At 44.1% G+C, this 26,742-nt stretch overlaps 1 protein-coding gene across 1 annotated transcript; it reads right to left on the bottom strand.

Moving 5' to 3' along the window:
• Positions 1 to 938: 938 nt before the first annotated feature.
• On the bottom strand, positions 939 to 26,520 carry LOC141051049 (uncharacterized). Its single transcript, XM_073547868.1, has 10 exons — positions 26,476 to 26,520; positions 19,150 to 19,291; positions 16,598 to 16,747; positions 16,289 to 16,468; positions 16,084 to 16,207; positions 15,903 to 16,000; positions 4,501 to 4,680; positions 3,046 to 3,114; positions 2,853 to 2,943; positions 939 to 2,032 (listed from the first exon to the last, which is right to left on the bottom strand). Exons 2-10 carry the CDS (start codon positions 19,249 to 19,251, stop codon positions 1,104 to 1,106), a joined length of 1,923 nt encoding a protein of 640 aa, XP_073403969.1. The 5' UTR covers positions 19,252 to 19,291; positions 26,476 to 26,520; the 3' UTR covers positions 939 to 1,103.
• Between the last annotated feature and the right edge of the window lie 222 nt (positions 26,521 to 26,742).

Genomic DNA, 26,742 nt, shown 5'->3' with positions numbered 1-26,742 from the left:
GTGAACTTTTAAATATAAAACTGTGAATTATTCAATGCACATGGAATATTGTTTTTTTTTTATTTGCTTTTCAGATAAGACGTCAATTAGTATATGCATATATTTTCATTCTAATGTAATATGTAAATTGCTTTCTCTTTTACTTATTTTCCCTTGCTTTCTTGGCCTCTGCTGTGTTTTCTAGCACAGCTTGTTAAAATATATTGTTCCTACCTGTGCGAGTTTTCTTGGTGGTCAACCAAATATAGTTTTTAAAGGGAATCTGAGGGCAGCATTAACACTAGATTAACACTAGAGGATTAAGTGTCTCATGCCATATAGTCCTCTTGCTTTGTGTAACCACACTCCCACCACTGATTAGATTAGCTTTCTATCAATGTAAAGGGCCTGTCACACTAAGCGATATCGCTAGCAATATCGCTATAACGTCACTGTTTTTTGTGACGTTATAGAGATATTGCTAGCGATATCGCTATGTCTGATACTTACCTCCAACTGCCCCCCCGCAGGTTATCGCTGATTGCGCGAGAACGTCCTGGACCGTTTCTCGTCGTCAGCTTCCTGCTGGGCTTCCTACTGTGGCGACAAGCGACGCGTGGAGCCGGGTGGGAGGATGTCAGGATCGCCTAGTGTGACAGGTAAGTAGCGACCCCTGCGATGTCGCTGGTGAGATCTGCCTGTGTGGCAGCTCACTAGCGACCACTTAGCGATGCACCAGCGATCCTGACCGCGTCATATCGCTAGTCGGGATCGCTGGTGCATCGCTAAGTGTGACAGTACCTTAAGTGTACCGAGAAAGCTGCCAATTAGTGATGTTGGTGGAGTTATACAGAGCTCAGAATTCAGAACACTACTAGATCTGTAGTAGAGAAAACAATGATTTTATCAAAACTGCAGCGTAGCAGACCAGCAAATGACATATTACAGGAATCCGGGTCTCTGTCTCTAAATCATGTTTTCAGATTACATAATAAACACCTGGTTCCATTTAAGTAAAACATTTCTCACTTTCTATGTATGATAATGGCTTTTCCCTGTGTGAGATGTTTGACATTCAAGAAGATACCATTTGTGTTTACCAAAACATTTCCACATTCTGATCATTAACAAAGCTTCTCCCCTTTATGAATTTTCTGGTGTCTAAGAACACTTGATTTATGTACAAAACATTTCCCACATTCTGGACATGCATATGGTTTCTCCCCTGTGTGAATTCTGTGATGTGCAACAAGATCTGAGTTATCTGTGCAACATTTCCCACATACTGCACATGAAAAGGATTTCTCCCCTGCGTGAGTTCTCTGGTGTGCAACAAGACTTGATTTATGTGCCCAACATTTTCCACATTGTAAACATGAAAAAGGCTTCTCCCCTGTGTGAATTCTCTGGTGACTAACCAGATGTGATTTTTGGTTAAAATGTTTTCCACATTCTAAACATGAATATGGCTTCTCCCCTGTGTGAGTTCTCTGGTGGATAACAAGATTTGACCTATCTGCATAACATTTCCCACATTCTGAACATAAATATGGCTTCTCCCCTGTGTGAAATTTCTGGTGTTTAACAAGATTTGTTTCATCTACAAAACATTTCCCACAGTCAGAACATGAATATGGCTTCTCCCCTGTGTGAACTCTGTCATATTTAATAAGCTCAGATTTCTGGCTAAAATATTTCCCAATCTCTGAAAAACAAAATTCTCTCTCCTGTGCGTGAAGTTTTTGATGTCTAATAAAAGCCATTTTAAAGGGAAAACTTTTGCCATATTGTGATCTTGAAAATGGGTTCTTTGCTGTAAAACCAATTTGATTTTTAATGTCTCTTTTTTTACTTTTATTTTTCGTAATAGTCTGTAATGAATCTGAAGTTTGGACCTGTTTAAAAGGCTCAGAGGATAAATCTTTGCTGTGAAAAGATGATGATATATCTGGAGTAGTGGGATTCACTTCAGTTATATCTTGTGTCGTATCAAGGTCATCTGACTGAAAAACTGCAGATGTCACTTGTCTCTGTGAAATTCTGGTACAGTCATCTGCCAAGAATAGAAATTATTGTTTATGAATAAAATATCCATAAAAATTATATTGGTATAACAATTCTAAAATATACATAGAAATTGAAAGTTATGCAGAAAAATTACAATATTTATTAAGACAAAAACAAAAACTAACGCTAGACCTCAGAGCATCAACCAGTAGAGAATTATGTTCAACCCTCCTTGTACATTCTGGCCCACAAATATTGGAATAATAAGCCACTAAAAACTGTTATGTAGGCCAGTATGATACCAATAAAAGTTTATACTCGGCCTGAATAAAAAACAAGATCTCAATTACATCTGTCATTTGTCAGTAGAAAAAAGAAATAAAATTATAATTGTATTATCTTCCTTGCATTTATGGGTCTTATATTTATATTGGAGTATACATATAAAGGAAAGGTTGAAGATGTTAAAAAAATTAACATTTGACTCTAGTCATAAAAGTAAGGCCACCATATGGATTATATTTTTCTTCATGTTTTCTATGTTTTCAGCAAATTCTACGTACGCTGTCATCTGGCTTTGCCGTTTAGAGATCTGGGAAAGTAAGGGACAGCATCTTCTAATTTCAGGTAGTAGGGTGCATTCTCCGTGCTGTAAGCTCTGCTGGGAACAGATCTCTTTCCAACAGAAGGACTTCCAATGCCCAAAGTAATAAGGCATGCTTTTTATGGAGGAGCATGTAGTGGGTTAGTGGCAGAATGGTGACCACTTGATTGTAACATGACCGGACTACACCACCAATAAAGCAGCCATAGTCGGTCACTGAGAAGAATCTGTGAATTCTCTGCATTTAGTGGTTACTACTCACCTGGGTAGTCATATGTAGGAATCTCCTCTTTGCACCACTCATCACCCCTCACATATGTCTCTGTAGTATTAATATGGGTCAGATCTTCACCCTGAAACAAATATTGTAAAACAGACAGATGGAGAAGTCACATCTATGATCAGCTCCAATCAGCTATAATTTATCCCAAACCAGATCCCACAATCCCTCTCACCTGCCCTAAAAGGGTGCACGTGTGTGGGTTGTATGCACGTGGTATCCCCTCAGCAAAGTATCCCCGTAGCTAAGTGTGCAGAAGCAGCAGTTAATTCAATGGCAGTTAGTCAGTACAGGAGACAGGTAACCCACACTTTATACTCTCTTTTTATCATGTGCTTTATTTCTATCTTCCTGTGTGCCCTTGCCATCCACATTCACTACCCCATCCCCTCTCCATTACCTCTCATACACATCAGCCCTCTCTACTTTCCTCTCCCATGTACAGCTGCCATGCACTTCTCACCTTCATGAAAAACCTCAATCCATCTTGTACAAAGACATAGCACAAAAAACATGCCACAATTCCAAGAACTACCTCTTTCTCTTTCTACTGCTACCTATGTCAGAGGATATCTTCACCAACCCTGGTCCACCATCCGTCAACGTCATCCCCTCCTCCATCTCACATCGAAACCTTACTAACCTGATTAACATTAGCAGTACTCCTTCAGCTTCCTCTTTTAATTGTGCACTCTTGAATCCACAGTCTGTATGTAATAAGCTTCCCTTCCTGCATGACTACTTTATAAACAACTCTCTTAATCTGTTGGCCCTCACTGAAACCTCGATTCAGAATTCTGTCACTTTCTTCCCTTTTTGCTATTTCTCATGGTAGTTTACAATTTTCCCATTTCCTGAGAACCACAAACAGACTTGGTGGTGGAGTCGGAATACTCCTGTCCCCAAAATGCACTTTCCAGGTCATCCCCCCAGTTCCACCACTCTCATTCCATTCTTTTGTGGTCCACACAATCAGGCTTTTCCATCCCCTCTCCCTCAAATTAGCGGTCATATATCGCCCCCTAGGCTCACCCACCCATTATCTTCACCACTTCTCTGCCTGAATGGCACACTTCATTTCCTCAGAACTACCAACCCTTATCCTGGTAGACTTCAACATCCCCATCGGCATCCTAGCTCCTAACTCTAACCACTTCTCTTGGCCTCTCACAGATATCAACCTCAGAAACACACAAAGACGGTAACACCCTTTAACTGGCCTCTGTTAAATCTACTACACAGATAACTCACCTCTTCCACTCTCTGACCACAATATCCTCTCCTTCACGCTGACAAATCCTCGCCCACACCAGCACACTCCTACCTACCATATTTGCAGAAATTTACAAGCTGTTAATGTGGTGCCCCCAGAAGTATGGTCGACACAGTGGCATTACCTTCCTCCTTGGGAGTGTGATGTCATGCTTGGAAGCAATGAAAGGGTCTCTCTATCAGACAAATACAGCACACAGCACAGTTTCCACTCCAGGCCAGCAGAGGGAGCTATGAACAAAACTAGGGGAGGGGCTGCTCTCTGTGGCCAGGAAAGGGAAGTTAGTCAGTTCGTGTGAAGAGGGAAAAGTGTGTGGACGTGGAAAGAGCTGGAGGATTGAGCAGAGTTCGGGCTCACTTCTGGCTGCGCATGGTCCGGAGTCCGGTCTTCGAGGATGTATGGATAGTGATGGTCCTGCAGCAGAAACCGGAGGAACAAGGGGCTGTAAATGCTCTGTTCCCACATAAGACTCGGAGGCACAGCAGCAACGAGTGTGAGCCAGAAGGAGGCTACAGCTGTCTGCCATACGAGGGGGTTCTAAAAGAGAGCAAGCAAGGGGGAACTTCTGTGTAAGTCAGTACTGCAAATACCTCAGATAAGCGCTAGGAAGGAGACTACACAACCCATCTGCACAGAAAGATTCCTGAGTTACTTCCAGGCTAGTCAACTCCTGTTCCATCTGTAATCTGGATCCTGGACTGCACTTACAAAGTACAGTAAAGGTAAAGGACACTGCACCCTGTTGTGTCATTGCCTTCTTCCTGCAACCCCTTCAGCACTGCTACATCTCTGTGCCTAACACTACACCCTCTTCCTCAACACCTATTACCACTGCCCTGGGACTACAGCTCTATCTGTGGGGAGCTATTACATCTTGCTGCCTTATGCCATCTGTCCCAGAGGATCTGCCTGCAGCGGCGGCTTAACCCCTTCATTGCCAAGCACCACAGGTGGCGTCACGCATCATCCACCTATAAACTTTATTCAGCCATGTTTCACCCCTTTTGCATGGACGCCCAGGGCCACGGACTGGGTCACCGCCACTGTGACACGTCCCTCTGAGACACCGGCCCAGTAACGAGTAACCCCACTGCCCTGGCGGGCGATCCATTTTGGCGTCACAAACAGGATTTGTGAAGCCCGGTGCCCCCAGGTCCTGTGTGCCAGAGACTGTATTGTGTGCCATAGACTTATTGTGCAATTGCCGCCATTACCCTGCCACTTGGCGCGCGCGGGAAGCCAGAGGGGCGTGCAGTCGTGGGCGGAGCCTTCCAGAGAGCGCGAAAAGTGAGGTGCTGCACGGGAAGAGACCAGCGGGCGGGAAATGAGGAGCAGAGGCCTGCAGTCCCGGCATCCCCCAATCATCTAGCCTGCGGAGCGGCAACCGGTAAGCCAGCGCAACACAGGGCGTGGCCACCGTTCACTAGGGAGGAAGAGAATGTCTGAGGCAAGAGAAGATGCAGCGGTGAATGCCACCGCACCCCCCACAGCGCCGCAAGAATCCAGCAGCCAGCACTGCCTTCAGAGCGCAGCAAGAACAGGCGCCCACCGCAGCAGTCCCCATAATGCCGCTGTCCATGCCCTATATACCGGGAGCGGCCTGGTTACCGCAGTACCCAGGGGAGTCACATACCCTGAGTGAATTTAAAGAGAGACTGTGCAGTTTGTTTGAAGTGTATCCACTGTCTGAAAGCCAAAAAGTAAACATCCTTATTGGGCAGCTAACTCGTGCAGCGCAAAGAGAGTCCTGGCAGGACACTGATAAAGAGACTGTTAAAAAGATTCTGGCTAAGCTAAGAAGCACCTTTGACACCCGCACTGCAGCTGAAATAAAAATGAGATTCTTTGGGTGTAAGCAAAGAGTGCAGGACAGTATACGGGACTATGCTCTTAACCTGCAGGAGGCGCTGCGAGCCATAAAGCAGATTGACCCAAACAGTGTGAAAGATGGAGACAGACTGTTAAAGGAGCAATTTATTGAGGGACTCCTATCCAGTACCCACAGAGCACAGCTGTGCATCATAGCCCTACAAAACCCTGATCTAGACTTTGCAGACTTTAAAGACAGGGCTATCTGAGTGCTGCATGAACCAAATGTCAGCCGTCCAGCGCCCCCTAGGCGTCCAGCAATCACATACCACCAAGAAGCAGCATCTTTCCCTCCGAGCCCTGTGGAGGCTGACGCACAGACTCTGGATAATGATCCATCTACAGAACTGCGCCTTCAGGTCCAAGATTTGACCAAAAATATGGCTGCACTTGCCAAAACTGTGCAGTCCATGCAGGCATCCTCAAAGGAGAAGATCCAGCTGGCCTCCAGTCCAGAGGATGTCCCGTGGCTACGAAAGAGGATCCCGCTGCTCCGAGGGAGAGACAACGATCGCTATGACCAGGACGGACATTCCATCTGTGGTCACTGCGGCAAGGCAGGCCACATCGCAAGATTCTGTTATTTAAATGAGCAACCCCTGGGGCAGAGGGCCAACACCCCAGGAGTAGGACCACAAGGCCCAAAGAACTGGCAAGCCAAGTATGTTGGAGGGCGACCGGTCCTCCCAGTGGTGACTGACGCCATCCCCATGAACGCTTTGCTGGACACTGGCTCTCAGGTGACAACTATGCCATATATCCTTTGCAAATGGTATTGGGCTGACTCTGAACTTAATCGCGGCCCAAGTGATGAGCTGACAGTAGTTGCCAGCAATGGTCAGCCTTTGCCGCAAGTAGCATGTAAAGAGATTACCATTAAGGTGGGGAGAGTGGAGTTAAAATCTCAAGGTCTGATAGTTGTAGACATTGAACAACGAGAATGTAACCCAATGATGACCTTAGGTACTAATGTGTTTGAAAATTGTCTTGCCAAGGTTATTGTTTTGTTGCAACAGGTAGCCGAGACTGCTGGTTCCAGTGAACGAGTCCTGCAGAAGGAGATGAAGGCCCTGATGCAAAGACAGCAGGTAGAACTGTCTGGCGGAGAAATTGGCAGCGTCAGAGTGAGTCTTTCCCCATTGCGATACCCCCACAGATGTGAAATGTTCATTTGGTGTCGGGCAGCCATAGGCCTCCGAGGAAAAGATTACCAAGCATTAGTAGAGCCAGTGTACTCTTATAGCCGGCCCACTGTCCTGACAGCCAGAGGGGTAGTTGGTGTCCGCAAAGGGACAATGGCTCTGTAAAGCAGCTGGAGGAGTGGTGTCAGCAGCTGCATGTTGGAACTGACTCCACCCCTTCATACCAAAAGAATGGGGTGTACCGAGTGGCTCAGGAGTATGAGCGGGTATTCAGTAAACACCCTCTAGACTTTGGGAAGGCAAAAGGGGTTCAACACCATATCCCCACTGGAGATCATCCACCCATTAAAGAAAGGTACCGGCCTATACCCCCAACACAATATCAATGTGCCAAAAGTATGTTGCGGGAAATGAAGGAAGCTGGGGTGATCAGAGATAGTTGTAGCCCCTGGGCAGCCCCAATAGTCTTTGTGAAAAAGAAAGATGATACCATGAGAATGTGTGTTGATTACAGAAAAATTAACAGCATTACACATAAGGATGCCTACCCATTACCCAGAATTGAAGAGTCATTAGCTGCACTTAAAACTGCTAACTATTTTTCCACCTTGGATCTCACTAGTGGGTATTGGCAGGTTCCCGTGGCAGAGGCAGACAAGGAGAAAACAGCGTTTACTACACCAATGGGTCTCTGCGAGTTCAACTACATGCCGTTTGGGCTCTGCACCGCCCCAGGGACATTTCAACGGCTAATGGAGTGCTGTCTTGGACACAAGAACTTCGAGACAGTTCTGTTGTACCTTGATGATGTCATTGTTTTCTCCAAGACATATGAAGACCATCTGGAGCACCTGGCTGAGGTGTTTGAAGCCTTGTCCAACTTTGGCCTGAAAGTGAAGCCATCCAAATGCCACCTCCTGAAGCCCAAGATACAGTACCTCGGTCATGTAGTGAGTGCAGAAGGTGTGGCACCGGATCGTGACAAAGTCACTGTCATCCAGGACTGGCAGAAGCCCAGCAACCTCCATGAGGTACGTCAATTCCTTGGGTTGGAAGGCTACTACCGAAGGTTCATCAAAGGCTTCACTGAGATAGCCACACCTATGCAAAATCTTCTGGTGGGCCAGCCCAAGAAAGCCAGAAAGAAGAGTCCTACATTCGAATGGAAGGAGGAACTGGGGAGGTCCTTCACTCGACTGAAAATGGCTCTCACCTAAGACTCTCAAGTATACCCGGCATAAGGAGTATTGGGGGAGGGAGGGATGGCTTTGATTGTATTATTACAAGATATGTGAATTGTTACATGTATATTGATATCCACTGTTTATTGTTTAAAATCTTTTGAAACCTAAATAAAAATAACTGGTTTAAAAAGAAAATGGCTCTCACAGGAGATGAAGTTCTGGCCTACCCAGATTATGACCAACCATTTGTTCTGTATACTGATGCCAGCAACGTTGGACTGGGAGCAGTACTGTCACAGGTACAGAATGGCAAGGAAAGAGTGATCTCCTACGCCAGCAGGAAGCTTTGTCCCACTGAAAGGAACCCTGACAACTACAGTTCCTTCAAACTGGAGTTCCTCGCCGTAGTCTGGGCCGTGACTGAACGATTCAAGCATTACCTAGCTTCAGCCAAGTTTACCATCTTCACGGACAACAACCCGTTGACTCACTTGGAAACTGCAAAACTAGGTGCACTGGAGCAGCGATGGATGGCCCGGCTGTCTAATTATGAATTCACCATCAAGTACCGAGCGGGGCACAAGAATGCCGATGCGCTGTCTAGAATGCCCAATCTGCCAGATGCAGGAGAAGACCCTGAGGCACTTGAAGAAATAGAGTTACCTGCCTTCCATCGGCCAATTGCGGCCCAACGTGCCCAAGGAGTGAGAAACAGACGATCTATCGTGAAAAAGGCCACCCTAAATCCATTGTCTCATCATGACTGGGCAGAAACGCAGGATAGCAACCCCGCAGTCTGCCTGGTAAAGGAGCTACTGTCACAAACTGACTGACGCCCAGGTCCAGAGTCTCATGAAGAAACCCAGCAGTTGTGGAAGGAAAGAGGCAGGCTGTTCATTTATGAAGGAAAGCTGTGTCAGAGGAGTATCAATGCCCGCACTCATGCGTTGGTCTGGCTGGTGGTAGTCCCAAAGAGAGAGGCATCGATGGTCTTGGAAGCATAACACAATGGAGCTGGACACTTTGGATGGAAGAAGTTGGAGACCTTACACCGAGAGAGATTCTACTGGGCTGGTAAGAGGAAGGCCATTGAAAATTGGTGACGGGAGTGCGGACAATGCAACCTGCGCAGGAAGGACCGTAACACCCAGCGAGCTCCTTTGCAGCCAATAATAACTAAACAGCCACTCGGCTTGGTAGCCCTGGACCATGTGAAGCTGGTCCCAAGCCGTTCAGGCTACGTTTATGCTCTTACCATCGTTGACCACTACTCGAGATTCCTGGTAGTCATGCCTGTTAAGGATCAAACAGCCAGAACAGCAGCCAGAGCGTTCCAACAGCATTTTTTTTTACCACAAGGATATCCCGAGCGAGTGCATACAGATCAAGGTCCAGCCTTTGAGGCAGAAGTGTTCCAGGAATTCTGTAACTTGTACGGTTGCAAGAAGATCAGGACAACACCGTACCAGCCACAGACCAATGGCATGTGTGAAAAGATGAATCAGGTGGTGATCGATCTACTGAAGACCTTGCCTTTGGAAGAGAGGAATATGTGGCCAGAAAAGTTGCTAGATCTGGTAGACTTCTACAATCACATTCCTGTGAATTCCACCAACTGCACACCAGCCTACCTAATGAGAGCGAGGCCTGGCAAGTTGCCTATTGATTTGGATATGGGAGTCCTTACACCTGAGGTGACATCACCAGATGCTGACTGGGATACAGAGCGGCAGCAGCAATACCGACGAGTACAAGAGTGCGTGGAAAAGAGTCTAGCGCAGGCAAGACAAAAACAGGAAAAGAACGACAATCAACATGCACCTGCAGTTCCCCTGTCACCAGGAGAACAAGTCCTAAATAGGAAAAGGAGGATGCATAAATTGGATGAGCAATGGGAAGCTGAACCCTACACCGTCCTACCATCAAACTTTGACAACACCAAGGTGTGCCTTATCAGTAAGGATGGAGGAGAAACCTCATCAGCAATGTCGAGGGATCATCTGAAACTGTGCCCTGACCAACTAAAGGAAAAGATGGGAGAGCAAAACAACCTTCAGCCCATAGAGGAAGAAGAAGAAAAGATCAGGACTGTACTCGGAGAATTCCTTGCAAATTGGACTAGAGCGAATCAGGCCATAGTGGTGCCAGTTTTGACCTTTCCCCAACTGGTAGTGCAAGAAGAAGTGACTCAAGACCACCCTGAAAACCAGCAAGTACAGGCAGCGGATGCCACACCAGCAGTGGAGCAAGAGAATCCTCGACCTGCCAGTGGTGAATCTGTCATGCCCACAGTGAGTAGAAGTGGTCCTAGGAAATCTAGTATCCCTGTGCTACGCAGAACCACCAGTAGTGTAGCCAGTACAACACACACTACACCAGTAGTAGTTAACACAAGGCATCCAGTAAGGTCCCCAACAACACCAGTGCTACGTAGGTCTGTCCGTAGTACCCAAGGTATACCACCCATAAGGTTTCGTATAAAAATAATTAATGTAAATGGTAAAATGTAAATATGCAACTTTTCAAGCTTATGTGCCTAGAGACTCTGTAAGAACTTTTTGAATATCTTATTTTGTTTTAATGGACAATTGGGCCACAGGACTATGTGTGGCCAAAACTCTACTTGTACATAGTTACCAACTGCTCAGGAATTGGACCATGGACATTGACGCATGGACTAATCGTCACAGGGACTATTTTTGAGCTATGGTTTTTGTAATTTTTCATTTTTTTTTAAATCTTGTAACAGTTACTATTGTTCATTTGTTTATATGTTTGCATGTTTTTCCTCAGTCCGGGAGTACTGAATTGCACTAGGGGGAATGTGGCACCCCCAGGAGTATGGTCGCCACAGTGGCATTACCTTCCTCCTTGGGAGTGTGATGTCATGCTTGGAAGCAATGAAAGGGTCTCTCTATCAGACAAATACAGCACACAGCACAGTTCCCACTCCAGGCCAGCAGAGGGAGCCCTGAACCAAACTGGGGGAGGGGCTGCTCTCTGTGGCCAGGAAAGGGAAGTTAGTCAGTTCGTGTGAGGAGGGAAAAGAAGAGCTGGAGGATTGAGCAGAGTTCGGGTTCACTTCTAGCTGTGGCGCATGGTCCCGAGTCCGGTCTCCGAGGTTGTATGGATACTGATGGTCCTGCAGCAGAAACCGGAGGAACAAGGGGCTGTAAATGCTCTGTTCCCACATAAGACTCGGAGGCACAGCAGCAACGAGTGTGAGCCAGAAGAAGGAGGCTACAGCTGTCTGCCATACGAGGGGGTTCTAAAAGAGAGCAAGCAAGGGGGAACTTCAGTGTAAGTCAGTACTGCAAGTACCTCAGATAAGCGCTAGGAAGGAGACTACACAACCCATCTGCATAGAGAGATTCCTGAGTTGCTTCCAGGATAATCAACTCCTGTTCCATCTGTAATCTGGATCCTGGACTGCACTTACAAAGCACAGTAAAGGTAAAGGAAACTGCACCCTGTTGTGACATTGCTTTCATCCTGCAACCCTTCAGCACTGCTACATCTCTGTGCCTGGGGAGCTATTACATCTTGCTGCCTTATGCCATCTGTCCCAGAGGATCTGCCTGCAGCGTCGGCTTAACCCCTTCACTGCCGAGCACCACAGGTGGCGTCACGTATCATCCATCTATAAACTTTATTCAGCCACGTTTCACCCCTTTTGCATGGACGCCCAGGGCCACAGACCGGGTCACCGCCACTGTGACACGTCCCTCTGAGGCACCGGCCTGGTACCGAGTAACCCCACTGCCCTGGCGGGTGATCCATTAACCCTCATTCACTTACAGATTCTCTACGCTCATCATCGTCCCCAATTTTCTCTTTTTCCTTTCCTGTACACCACTACAATGACACTCTCAGAAGAACCCTGGACCAAGTAGCGCCCTTCACGCTCAGAACCTCCAACACAGAGTAAAACAGCCCTGGCTCACATCGCAAACTCGATTTCTCCAGCAATGCTCTAGGAATGCGAAACACCTATGGAGGGAAAATCACACACCAGAAAACTTCATCCACTACAAATTTATGTTAAGGACCTATAACTCTACCCTTCACCTCACCATACAGACCTACTTCACCACCCTGATCTCCTCACTATAACAACTCAAAAAACTTTTTGACACCTTTCACTTCCTTCTCAGTCTGAAAACACAGGCCCCTATCACAGAAATGTGTGCTGATGACCTGGCCTCCCACTTTATAGAGAAAAAAGAGAATATCCATCAGGAAATCCACTCCCAGCTACCAAGTGCTGTGACTTACGTACCATAAAGATAGAGCATTCCCAAAACCTGTCTGATGACAAATGCACTTCTAACAGGATGCAGCCAGCCTTCACTAATAAAGGCAAGGGGCAGCACAGATGCAAACTACTGATAAAAACAGCCACCCAAACACCTACCAGATCATGGAGGGGTTGGCTGCCTAGTAGAAAAAAATTGCACACTAATAAGGCTTGTATAGGACGCCAGTCATACAGGTATGTGTGATGCACTGTGTCTGGCTTACAGCCTATTGATGACTCCACACCACACAGGGACAGACGCCCTAATACACCAAGCTAAAAAATTGCTGTGACTCCCATCACTCCTGCATCTCCCCTGGCTCACTCTCCACATTTGATCTCATCACAGAAGAAGTCTCCAGGCTCCTCTCTTCTTCTCGTCCGACTACATGCACTACCAACCCCATTCCCTCACATCTCGTCCAGTGGTCACTACTCACCCTACTACAATCTTCAATTTCTCCCTTTCCTCTGGCATTTTCCCCTCCTCCTTCAAACACTATCTTTACTCTATTATTAAAAAAAAATCTCTCGATCCATCCTGCACAAATAACTACAGACCAGTCTCCAACCTCCCCTTGATCTCTAAACTCTTGGAGCGCCTGGTCTACGCCTGCCTTACCCATTAGGCCGGGGTCACACTAACCGACTCAAAATACGGTCAGTATTTTACAGGCGTAATACGGATGAATGGCCCCTAAACAGTGCTCCGTATATCATCCGTAAGCAAGGTGTGGTCGCGTATTCTGCGCATGTAAGCATCCGTATGTAATCCGTATGGCATCCGTATTGCGAGATTTTCTCGCAGGCTTGCAAAATGGACATAGAAACCCTGTCATAGGGCTCCATTATAGGTCCATTTTGCAAGCCTGCGAGAAAATCTCGCAATACGGATGCCATACGGATTACACACGGACCACACATGTGACTTTCGAGAAAGACGCACCCGGTGTCTTTTAGCAAAGCCGGCAATTCAGTGCGCTATACAGTAAACTCACACTGACAGTTTTAATAAAGAAACGAAAGAATAGATATATACACATAGAATACATATATATATATATGTATATATATCTATATATATGCATTCTATGTGTCTATATCTATTTTTTGGTTTCTGTTAGAAACCCTGTCATAGGGCTCCATTATAACAGAAACCAAAGAATAGATATAGACACATAGAATGCATATATATAGATATATATATATATATATATATATATATATGTATTCTATGTGTATATATCTATTCTTTCGTTTCTTTATTAAAACTGTCAGTGTGAGTTTACTGTATAGCGCACTGAATTGCCGGCTTTGCTAAAAGACACCGGGTGCGTATTTCTCGCAAGTCACATGTGTGCTCCGTGTGTAATCCGTATTTTTTGCGCACCCATAGACTTGCATTGGTGTACTACGGCCGTAGTACGCTGACAATCGCAGCATGCTGTGATTGGCAAGGACTGTAGAATACGGATGAGAAATATACGGCTGGTGCGAGGGACCCCATAGAAAATCATTGGTCCGTGTCTAATGCGTGCTTTTAGCGCCTCTCACTCGGCCGTATTCCTCGCCAGTGTGACCCCGGCCTAACCTTTCCACTCACTCTCTCCTAGATCCATCAAAGTCCGGCTTCTGCCCCGTACATTTGACAGAAACTGCAAAGTGACCAATGACCTTCTGACAGCAAAACATAATGGTGACTACTCTCTGCTCATTCTTCTTGACCTCTCTGCAGCTATCGATACTGTTGACCACCATCTCCTACTCTATGCTCCAATCAAAAGGCATAAAGGACACTGCCCTCTCCTTGATCTCTTCCTATCTTTCTGACCGCTCCTTTAGTGTATCGTTTTCTGGCTCCACTTTGTCTCCTCTTCCTCTTACTGTGGGGGTCCCTCAGGGCTCAGTCCTTTCCCCCTTCTTGTCTCTCTCTACAATGCCCCAATTGGACAGACCATCAGCAGATTTGGCTTTCAGTACCATCTTTATGGTGATAACACAACTACACACGTCATTCCCTGAACTTACCCCTGCTGTACTAAAGAACACCAGTGACTGTCTGTCTGCAGTCTCCAACATCATGTCCGCTCGCTATCTGAAACTCAACCTTTCCAAAACGGAACTTCTTCAGCTCCCACCATCTAGTAACCTCCCTAAATCTGACATATCCGTCTCCGTGGGTGGCACCATATTTACGCTTAGGCAGCGGGCACGCTGTCTGGGTGTTATGTTTGACACCAATCTTTCCTTCACCCCCATATACAATCTCTTGCCCGCTCCTGCCGTTCACACCTAAAGAACATCTCTAGAATCCGCCCCTTTCTCACCATGGACACAAAAACCCTCACTATTGCCCTGATCCACTCCCACCTGGACTACTGTAATGCTCTATTAATTGGCCTCCCACTCACTCGACTTTCCCCTCTCCAGTCCATCAGTAATGCAGCAGCCAGGGTCGTCTATCTGCCTAATCAGTACTCGGACGCGTCTGCTCTGTCAGTCATTGCACTGGCTGCCCATTCATTATAGGATCCAATATAAACTGTTCTTACCCACAAGCTCTCCACAGTGCGGCACTCCCCTACATCTCCTCCCTCATTTCTGTTTATATGCCTACCCACTCATTATGCTCTGCAAGCAACGTTCAACTAACCTCTGCACTATTCCGTGCCTCCAACTCCCAGCTCCAAGACTTCTCCCGAGTCCTCTGGAATGCTCTATCTCAAGAAATTAGGACTATCCACAACTTTCACAGTTTTAAGCGCTCTCTCAAAACACATCTGTTCAGAGCGGCCTCTAACGTTTCCTAATCAAAGTCCTTTTATGTATGTATATGTATGTATCCCACTCACTATCTGAGAATAACCCTCCATCAAACTCAACCGCACCCAATAGCACCACAAATACTGGATGGTGACAACTTCATGCAGCCTTTATCTATCCCCCACTCACTCAAGATGGCTGGACCATCATTGTAAATGCACACCTGTGCTTTATGTCTCCCCTCACTTCTTTGTAGATTGTATGTCTTATTTTGCTTTAACGTTGTTTCTTATGACTTGTGTATGAACTGTTTAACTATACATTGCTGCTGAATATGCTGGCATTATATAAATAAAGTATTATTATAATCCTGCCATCTCCACCATTCTCATTAAACAAGTATAAAGCAAATAATACTGGTGCATAAAACAAGACTGAGCAGAAGACCTTCACAGCCGTATACACATCATAGGGGAGATCTCATGACACCTTCTCTCCATCTACCTGATGATCCTGAGGAACATTGGGATCTTCTTGTTTACAGTCCTGTGGAAGAAGAGGACGGGCACATCTCTCTGGTGTTGTCCTCTTGCTGCATGGAACTGGAGGGAACACATACAGGGACTGAATTCACGCTTTACATACAGATAATAATAGTCAGCCTATATTTAGTCAGGTCTATTACCTGGTGATATGAGGGACGTGGGAATCTCCATCATGACGTCTTTGTACAAATCTTTGTGTCCTTCTAAATACTCCCACTCTTCCATGGAAAAATGAACGGTGACATCCTGACACCTTATAGGAACCTGACACATACAATGATACCGTCATCACCATGATCCCTTCATAGTGTTACTGTATAATGTCCCAGCATTCCCAGCAGTCACCTCTCCAGTCAGCAGTTCAATCATCTTGTAGGTGAGTTCTAGGATTTTCTGGTCATTGATTTCCTCATATATCAGGGGGCGAGGTGGAGGCCCCGTGATTGGGCTCCGGGGACTTCCCCATCCCTCAGACACAGGGGCCTGACAGCGCTCACTAGAGATCTTCTTCACTACTGTGTAATCCTGGTTATGGAGAGACACAGTAATAAATCTCACTACAGACATTTCCAGAGTCTTCAACTCTCTAGTTATGTCAATATTTTATTCCCATAGATAAGAATGATGTAATGTGACGTCATCAGAATCTCTCACCTCTCCAGTAAGCCGGAAGAGGATCTCTAGGGTGAGGTGTAATATCTTTTCACCCATCTTGTCCCTGTCGATATCCATCTTTGATGAGTCAGTCAGGAAAATGCTCTTATATAAAAGATCTCCACTGAGAGGATCCGATATTGTATGGACCTGAGTGGGAAGAAGATAAGCAGGTATAAACCTATGCTCAGGCAGTTTGCACACCTTTATGCATTATTAGATCTCGATTAGGAGGATCCGATGTTGTAGGGACCTAAATGGAGAAAAGATTCGCTGATGTAACGTCATAAAAATTCCATGTAATAATAGAATTACTGGGGAAAATAAAAGGAAGATATGATGAGATGTAATGTGAAGATGTTGTATTTGAGGATTGTATACACTAGAACATAAGTTGAATTGCTGAATAAGACTTCTCTATGCTCCCAATCTCTGGTTATGACAGCCACTGCTTCGGGAACAGAGATTGGTGGGGGACCCAAGAAGTGAAGACACAGGAGGAGTGGGGTATCATTAATCTATTACTATTTTTATTATTTTACAGTCGTAAGTTTTTCTTTCCTTCTAATAATCCTATTTATTTTAGACCACACACAACAAGCCGTTTCTTCCTCGGAGTCGGCAGCTGAATACGTTTCTCATAGACTCATCTTCCATAACGCTAATTCTCGTCTCATTTACCAACACTGGAATCGGCATTAGCAATACTGCAGGAGATATTCATTACACGTGACAGGAGAAATAACTACTTCATGATGAGGACGACATCTTCATCTTCTACTACGGCTCTCTAGATGATTCTTTGCTAGGTGAAGAGAATGGGGCATCAGTCTGTGCTGCTCGCCTGTCAGGATGATGGATCAGAGGAGTCCAAGTGGATGTAATAGAAAATAGACTTTATTTCTACGCGTTTCATGGTGATCACACCACTTCCTCAGGACAGTCTATACACATACATATTCAGGATCTGCTATTTATAGCAAAGGAGGCAGATGGAGATGCCTCCTTTCAAAAAAAAAAAAAAAGGCCACACCCAATGGGCGAGGAATCAGACTTAAGCACATATATACATTGTAAACACCACAAACAATCATAAAATATAATGGAGTATATCACTTAAAACCATTGTTCATACATTTAAAAATCCATAGAGCCTTCTCTGAAAGCAAAAAAATAGAACGGACAGACTTAATCTTCAATAAAACAAAAAAACTAGCATCTGATACTAAGTTTAACTTCAATTTTATTACCACTTTTTCAGCTCAGAACAGAAAAATTCGTCTGGTTCTGAAAAAACATTGGGGTATACTTCCTAATGACCCCATATTGGGGAAGCGTCTTCCCAACAATCCCCTGATAACCTTCCGAAGGGCCCCGACATTAAAAAACACGTTGGCTCCAAACCGGCTAAAGAAAAAAGAGGACTTCAATTACTCTGCAAAAAAGCTCAGACAAGGCTCCTATAGATGTGGCATCCTAAGATGCTTACGCTGCTCTAGCATCATACATGATGCAAAAACTTTTTCATCAGACAGTGGAAATTCAGATGAGTTTCAAATCAAATACCATTTGACCTGCCAATCCAGTTTCGTCATCTATGTCATCATATGTGAATGTAAGAAATTATATGTGGGCAGGACAACGCAACAGCTACATAAAAGAATAAACTCGCATAGGCATAATATAAAAGAAGGATTTCTACAGCATGGCCTTTCCAGGCATTATGCGGTATATCATAACAAAAGGATTTCCTTCAGGGTGATCCCTATTGACCATGTTCCCCTTGAAAACCCCAACCAAGTACAGACTCTTAACAGGAAAGAGATCTTCTGGATTCACAAGCTGAACACTATAAATCCCCATGGACTCAATGAAACCACTGATTTGTTCAAGTGATTTATTTATGGAGTGTTTCTGTTCCCCTGTACAACCCACCTCAATTTTCCTCTGTATTTTGTGATACAGACTTGACAAACATCTGCTCCTTGTTTTGAAGGGGTTCATCCCTTCATTGTTTTTTAAGTTTTTATTTATTTTCATTTTTTATTATTTGTTTTATTATTTTTTACTATTTTTATTATATAATCTGTCTAGAAACATATCTGGACAGAGTCCGTCACTGACTCCATCACCACCGGTCGCCTATATGAATGGTTCCTGTCTTCCCCAGACTGTAATCTTCTATTGTGTTAGATCTCATGTCTGTTACAAACAATAAAGCTGTAAGAAGAAAAAAAGCCTCAATATTCTCTATGTGAAAGAACACTGCGGACCGGAATTATTTGATGCCAAAGTCTACATGTACAGTGTTCTATTTTCTATTTTTCTCTGGTTCTGATAATTTTATTCTAACATTTTCCCCTAAGGCTTCCGTATATTAAATGAAGAATGTCAGGAAAAAAACAGGTGTTAAAATGGATGAAAAATAAAACTGGCAAAAAACAATGCCTGTAAAACACTGAAAAATCATGAGACACATGGTGCTCCTGTGTAACAAATTTTAAACATTGAATGCTCGGCCATGCAGAATATATGGCATGCATAACTCCCACCTGTTCTGAATTCAGCAGCTGTCCCGATTTGAGGGCTGAGTCCCGACATGTCAGGGCTTTGTCCCCACTTCTAATACTTGCCTCTCGCAACAACGTCGTCATTGCTTTGTTGCTCCTCCTCCTCAGGGGTGGGGCTGCATATCTGTGCATAAATTAAATTATTTACTTTTTCTGTGATCGGTTGAGACTCAAACTCAAGTCTCCAAGTTTGTAGGCAGCAGCTCTAGCTATGAGCCACAGTCCATGAATTTGGTAATCATGAGATGTATTGCAGGCAGAAACAGATTATACATGTGCATTGTATACAGCTTTGTACTTGTATACTGAGGTGAAGACAAAGTCAGATTTTCTTGTTCCTTTAAAAATACTAAAAAATAATAAAAAGTCAATTACAAAAATGTAATTCTCTTTTATTTTTAAGTCCTCCCGGTAATTGAACCCAAAACCTTCAATATTACATGTAGGAGTTAAAGCTTCTGAGCCACAGGCTCTGGTGATGTCAACTGGGAGACTTTTATGTTCTTGATCTATATTGAAGGCTCTGAGTCCACAAGCAGATTATACTGATACACTGCTATGTATAATGTATCTCTACAGTTAGGTCCATATATATTTGGACAGAGACAACATTTTTCTAATTTTGGTTCTAGACATTACCACAATGAATTTTAAACAAAACAATTCAGATGCAGATGAAGTTCAGACTTTCAGCTTTCATTTGCGGGTATCCACATTAAAATTGGATGAAGGGTTTAGGAGTTTCAGCTCCTTAACATGTGCCACCCTGTTTTTAAAGGGACCAAAAGTAATCTTCTCTGATTATTGTGTTTGCTATGTTTCTTTTATGCAATTTCCCCCTTATTTGATGCGATTTTGGGGCAGATATGAAGCAGTTTTTTTTATACTACAGAAAAAACCTATGCAGAAAAAATGCACCAAAACCGCATAGTACAACCCTGATAGTGGAGATTTCAGCTAATCACATCCACATTGCTTAGACCATGTTCACATGCAGTGTAAATGCAGCGTAATTTTTGTTGCTTTTCTTTTTTTGCACAGAAATTCTGCTGTGTTGAACTGTCCAAGTAAAGTGGATGTGATTTCATGAAAACTGCGACCCCTAAGATTTAAAGAAGCAACTGAACTGTGTGGTTTTGTGCTTGTTTTTCTCTGGAGGCTTTTATTTGGAGCCTAAAAAAACATGTAAAAAACTGCAGTTACTTTTTTTCAGTGCAGAATCCAAGCTATCCCAGGCATATAAATGCTGCAATAAGAGGATTGTTATTACGTACCGTATATACTCGTGTATAAGCCGACCCCCCCTAATTTTGCCACAAAAACTGAGAAAACGTATTGACTCGAGTATAAGCCGAGGGTGGGAAATGCAACATGCTCCATATTAATATATGCCCCATATAATGCTGCACAAAGGTTATTGGTGGCTCATAACATGCTCCATATATGCCCCATATAATAATGCTGCTGCGATTTAAAAAAAAAAAAATGACATACTCACCTCTCCTTATGGCATGGCTGGCTCACTCTCCCCCAGTGCTACTCACCCTCCTGGCATCTGCATATCTGGCTCTGCTACATCTCAGTCCCGGCGTCTATATCTCCCTTCCTATCTTCTTCCTGTGCGGTCACATGGTACCGCTCATTAACATAGTGAAATAGTAACATAGTTAGTAAGGCCGAAAAAAGACATTAGTCCATCCAGTTCAGCTTATAAAATTATGTCAGAATAAATCCCCAGATCTACGTCCTTCTAAAGAACCTAACAATAACTGTAAGAATAAGATACAATATTGTTACGCTCCAGGAAGACATCCAGGCTTCTCTTGAACCCTTCGACTGAGTTCGCCATCACCACCTCCTCAGGCAGGGAATTCCAGGTTCTCACTGCCCTAACAGTAAAGAATCCTCTTCTATGTTGGTGGAAAACCTGTTCACCAGACGCAGAGAATGCCCCCTTGTGACCGTCACCTTCCCTGGTATAAACAGATCCTCGGAGAGATATTTGTATTGTCCCCTTAGATACTTATACACGGTTATTAGATCGACCCTCAGTCGTCTTTTTTCTAGACTAAATAATCCTAATTTTTCTAATCTCTCTAGGTATTGTAGTTCCCCCATCCCCTTTATTAATGTTGTTGCCCTCCTTTGTACCTGCTCTAGTTCCATTATATCCTTCCTGAGCACCGGTGCCCAAAACTGTACACAGTACTCCATGTACAGAGGCAGTATAATGCTGTCATCATGTGTATCCAGACCTCTTTTAATGCACCCCATGATCCTGTTTGCCTTGGCAGCCTCTGCCTGGCACTGGCTGCTCCAGGTAAGTTTATCATTAACTAGGATCCCCAAGTCCTTCTCCATGTCAGATTTACCCAGTGGTTTACTGTTCAGTGTGCAATGGTGATATTGATTCCTTCTTCCTATGTGTATAACCTTACATTTATCATTGTTAAACTGCATCTGCCACCTTTCGGCCCAAGTTCCCAACTTATCCAGATCCATCTGTGGCAGAATACTATCTTCTCTTGTATTGACTGCTTTACATAGTTTTGTATCATCTGCAAATATCGATATTTTACTGTGCAAACCTTCTACCAGATCATTAATAAATATGTTGAAGAGAATAGGTCCCAACACCGACCCCTGCGGTACCCCACTGGTCACAGCGACCCAGTTAGAGAATATACCATTTATAACCACCCTCTGCTTTCTATCACTAAGCCAGTTACTTAACCATTTACACATATTTTCCCCCAGACCCAGCATTCTCATTTTGTGTACCAACCTCTTGTGTTGCACGGTATCAAACACTTTGGAAAAATCAAGATATACGACATCCAATGACTCACCTTGGTCCAGTCTATAGCTTACCTGTTCTTAAAAACTGATTAGATTGGTTTGACAGGAGCGATTCCTCATAAACCCATGCTGATATGGCGTTAAACAGTAATTCTCATTGAGATAATCCAGATTAACATCCCTCAGAAACCTTTCAAATATTTTACCAACAATAGAGGTTAGACTTACTGGCCTATAATTTCCAGGTTCACTTTTAGAGCCCTTTTTGAATATTGGTACCACATTTGCTATGCCCCAGTCCTGTGGAACAGACCCCGTCGCTATAGAGTCTCTAAATATAAGAAATAATGGTTTGTCTATTACATTACTTAGTTCTCTTAGTACTCATGGGTGTATGCCATCCAGACTCTGAGATTTATCTATTTTAGTCTTATTTAGCCGGTTTTGCACCTCTTCTTGGGTTAGATTGGTGACCCTTAATATAGGGTTTTCTTTGTCTCTTGGCATTTCACCTAGCATTTCATTTTCCACCGTGAATACCGTGGAGAAGGTGTTTAATATATTAGCTTTTTCCTCATCATCTACAACCATACTTTCCTCACAATTTTTTAATGGGCCTACACTTTCACTTTTGATTCTTTTACTATTGATATAGTTGAAGAACAGCTTGGGATTAGTTTTACTCTCCTTAGCAATGTGCTTCTCTGTTTCCTTTTTGTCAGCTTTAATTATTTTTTTAGATAAAGAATTTTTCTCCTTATAGTTTTTTAGAGCTTCAACGGTGCCATCCTCCTTTAGTAGTTTAAATGCTTACTTTTTACTGTTAATTGCCCCTCTTACTTTTTTGTTTAGCCACATTGGGTTTTTCCTATTTCTTGTCCTTTTATTCCCACAAGGTATAAACCACTTACAGTGCCTATTAAGGATGTTCTTAAACATTTCCCATTTATTTTCTGTATTCTTATTTCTGACGACATTGTCCTAGACAACCAGATTAAGGGCATCTCTAAGCTGGTCAAACTTTGCCTTCCTAAAGTTCAGTGTTTTTGTGACTCTCTGACATGTCCCTCTAGTGAAAGACAAGTGAAACTGTACAATATTGTGGTCGCTATTTCCTAGATGCCCAACAACCTGCAGATTTGTTATTCTGTCAGGTCTGTTAGATAGTATTAGGTCTAAAAGTGCTGCTCCTCTGGTTGGATTCTGCACCAATTGTGAAAGATAATTATTCTTGGCTATTAGCAGAAACCTGTTGCCTTTATGGGTTTCGCAGATCTCTGTTTCCCAGTTACTATCCGGGTAGTTAAAGTCCCCCATAACAAGGACCTATGAGAGTGGAGTCACGTCCATATTCATGACTTTAATGAACGGTACCATGTGACCGCACAGGAGGAAGACAGGAAGGGAGATACAGACGACGGGACTGAGATGTAGCAGAGCCGGATATGCAGACGCCAGAAGGCTTGAGTATCATGTCTCCTGCTCCCTCGCTGGCTTTCAGGTGTATGACTCGTGTATAAGCCAAGAGGGACTTTTTCAGCCCAAAATAGGGGCTGAAAAACTCGGCTTATACACGAGTATATACGGTAGTTTGGTGCCGACAGCTGAAGAAACCTGCTCTGGCTGAGGTGGGGAGTTAGGAGAGCGGCAGCGGCGGAGCAGGGGGTCACAGGAGATAGGAGCTGCATAAAAAGTATTTAGTCAGCCACCAATTGTGCAAACTCGCACTTATAAAGATGAGAGAGGCCTGTAATTGACATCAGAGGTAGATCACAACTATGAGAGTCAAAATGAGAAAACAAATCCAGAAAATCACCTTGTCTGATTTGGCAAGATTTATTTTGCAAATTATGGTGGAAAATAAGTATTTGGTCACCTAAAAGCATGCGAGATTTCTGGCTCTCATAGACCTGTAACTACTTCTTCAAAAGGCTCCTCTGTCCGCCACTCATTACCTGTAGTAATGGCACCTGTTTGGACTTGTTACCAGTATAAAAGACACCTGTGCACAACCTCAAACAGTTACACTCCAAACTCCACTATGGCGAAGGCCAAAGAGCTGTCGAAAGACACCAGAAACAAAATTGTAGCCCTGCACCAGGCTGGAAAGTCTAAAATGGAAGACATACACGACCACTTCGATCTGGGGCTCCATGCAAGATCTCATCCCGTGGGGTCAAAATGATCACAAGAACGGTGAGCAAAAATCCCAGTACCACACGGGGGGGACCTAGTGAATGACGTGCATAGAGCTGGGACCACCATAACAAAGGCTACCATCAGTAACACACTACGCCGCCAGGGACTCGGATCCTGCAGTGCTAGACTGTCCCCCTGCTTAAGCTAGTACATGTCCGGGCCCGTCTGAAGTTTACTAGAGAGCATTTGGACTATCCAGAAGAGTATTGGTAGAATGTCATGTGGTCTAATGAAACAAAAGCAGAACTGTTTGGTAGAAACACAATTCCTCGTGTTTGGAAGAGACAGAATGCCGAGTTGCATTCAAAGAACACCATACCTACTGTGAAGCATGGGAGTGGCAACATCATGCTTTGGGGCTGTTTCTCTGTAAAGGGACCAGGACGACTGATCCATGTACATAAAAGAATGAATGGTGCTATTTATAGTGAGATTTTGAGTGCAAATCTCCTTCCATCAGCAAGGGCATTGAAGATGAAATGTAGATGGGTCTTTCAGTATGATAATGATCCCAAACACACCACCAGGGCAATGAAGGAGTAGCTTCTTAAGAGCATGTGAAGATCCTGGAGTGGCCTAGCCAGTCTCCAGATTTCAACCCCATAGAAAACCTTTGGAGGGATTTGAAAGTCTGTGTTACCCAGCGACAGCCCCAAAACATCACTGCTCTAGAGGAGATATGCATGGAATAGGCCAACATACCACCAACAGTGTGCACCAACCTTGTGAAGACTACACATTGCCAACAAAGGATATATAACAAAATATTGAGATGAACTTTTGTTAATGACCAAATACTTATTTTCCACCATAATTTGCAAAATAAATCTTGACAAATCAGACAAGGTGATCTTCTGGATTTGTTTTCTCATTTTGACTCTAATAGTTGTGGTCTACCTATGATGTCAATTACAGGAGGGATAGCTTGCACAATTGGTGGCTAAGTACAGATATACACATATATACATATATTGTGACAGAGTCACTGGTGAAGTGACTACGTGTCACTGCGCATGATGGCGTCAGTGATGTAAAACCAGAATAGTTTCCTCCAGCATACTATGTGTTGGGTTGGTTTACTGCAAGTTACATTAGGGGCTGGTTTTAGTGGGCATTCATAGAGGAGGAGGGAGAATGTCTATGTATCTCCCCTGTAGTGTCATTTCAGGACCTGTGTGATGTCAGGATCATGTGATCAATCACATGATGGAGAGTCGCATGGTCTGGCTTTAAATAGCTGAGCTCCAGGGTAAGTCGGGGCTGTTGAGGAAGACTGTTGGTGTTGGAGAGAGAGTGTTGGTGCACATAGTTTGTGTAAGGCCATTGTCAACCCTGAGTGGGCTGACCCCCACTAGTGCAAGGACTGTTTTGTTGTCTTACCCAAAGGGCCATATTTATTTTTTTATTTTTGTGCTTAAGACTTTGGTTTATGCTTTAATAATAAACCAAGTGCATCCTTAAAGGTGCAATGTTCCATTGACTACCTCCGTGTGAAGCCGAGTGAGCTGATCTACACACACACACGTATATATATATATGGTCATAAACTTGTAAATAACTCCTGAAAGAATAATGTTACGTTAAAACCAAGCACACCATTGTTTTTCTTGTGAAATTCTCAATAAGTTTGATGTGTCACATGACCCTCTTTCCGTTGGAAAAAATAAAGTTGGACCCAAAATGGCTGACTTCAAAATGGCCGCCATGGTCTCCACCCATGTTGAAAAGTTTCCTCCCTCCCATATACTAATGTGCCACAAACAGGAAGTTGATATCACCAACCATTCCCATTTTATTTAGGTGTAGCCATACAAATGGCCCACACTGTATACCGCACTACAGTAGTACAGGGCATCGCCGGAGCAATCAGAGGCTTGTATGTTGTATGATCGCACTAATGAGGGGTGTGGAAAATAGGAAAAAATAGGTTGTAAGTGAAGAAAAAACACAAATATCAGTTTTAGCAAAACAAATACCATAACATTCTCCATGAAGACAGAGAGAGAAGGCATCTCCTATATATCTGAGGAAAAGGAAAGACAGCATCCTCCATTTTGTATAAGATGGAAGAGAGGGGGAGGCCTCTGTTCCCCAGTGACACATCCCAATGTATCACTGACAGCAGGGGCCTAATAATGGACCATCCACTGAGAGTAATGTGTGTTTCCATGTTATTGTCATTTATAGTATGAGGAAAAGGAACAAAACAGATAGGATTCTGAAAGTGGACATGGAATCATCTAAAGTCTTGGCAGTGAAGGGGTTACTGCCCCCTGTGCAGCCCAGTAATGGGGAATCTCCAGCACCTACCTCCACCTGCAGAGCCACACACCACATATATGGCTGCTCTGTGCGCACAGGACCTGGGATGAGGTCACAGGAGGGGAGGAGTCAGGGGTCACATGATCAGGGGCCTCAGTGTATGCAGGACTCTGCTGTGCTGGTTGTCATGGTGCTGGATGAGGGGAAGTTTCTGTGTGGGGTCAGGAGGGGTTTACAGGGTGGATGTAGCAGAGCCGTGTGTGTGCGAGGTGTACGGAGCGGAGCCGCGTGTGTACGAGGTGTACGGAGCGGAGC

Source organism: Dendrobates tinctorius, unplaced genomic scaffold (genome assembly GCF_039654945.1).
Source record: "Dendrobates tinctorius isolate UK_male_01 unplaced genomic scaffold, ASM3965494v1 ptg000155l, whole genome shotgun sequence".
NCBI classification, from domain to species: Eukaryota; Metazoa; Chordata; class Amphibia; order Anura; family Dendrobatidae; genus Dendrobates; species Dendrobates tinctorius.
The sequence above is the reverse complement of the archived record's forward strand: the minus strand, read 5'-3'. Positions and strand labels throughout refer to the sequence as shown.

Coding starts and splice junctions, on each gene's coding strand:
- LOC141051049 (XM_073547868.1), bottom strand. CDS start 19,251: ATGACGACGTTGTTGCGAGAGGCAAGTATTAGAAGTGGGGACAAAGCC. Junction 16,208..16,288: donor TTGAACTGCTGACTGGAGAG/GTGACTGCTGGG, acceptor TGTATGTGTCAG/GTTCCTATAAGGTGTCAGGA. Junction 16,001..16,083: donor CACGTCCCTCATATCACCAG/GTAATAGACCTG, acceptor TGTTCCCTCCAG/TTCCATGCAGCAAGAGGACA.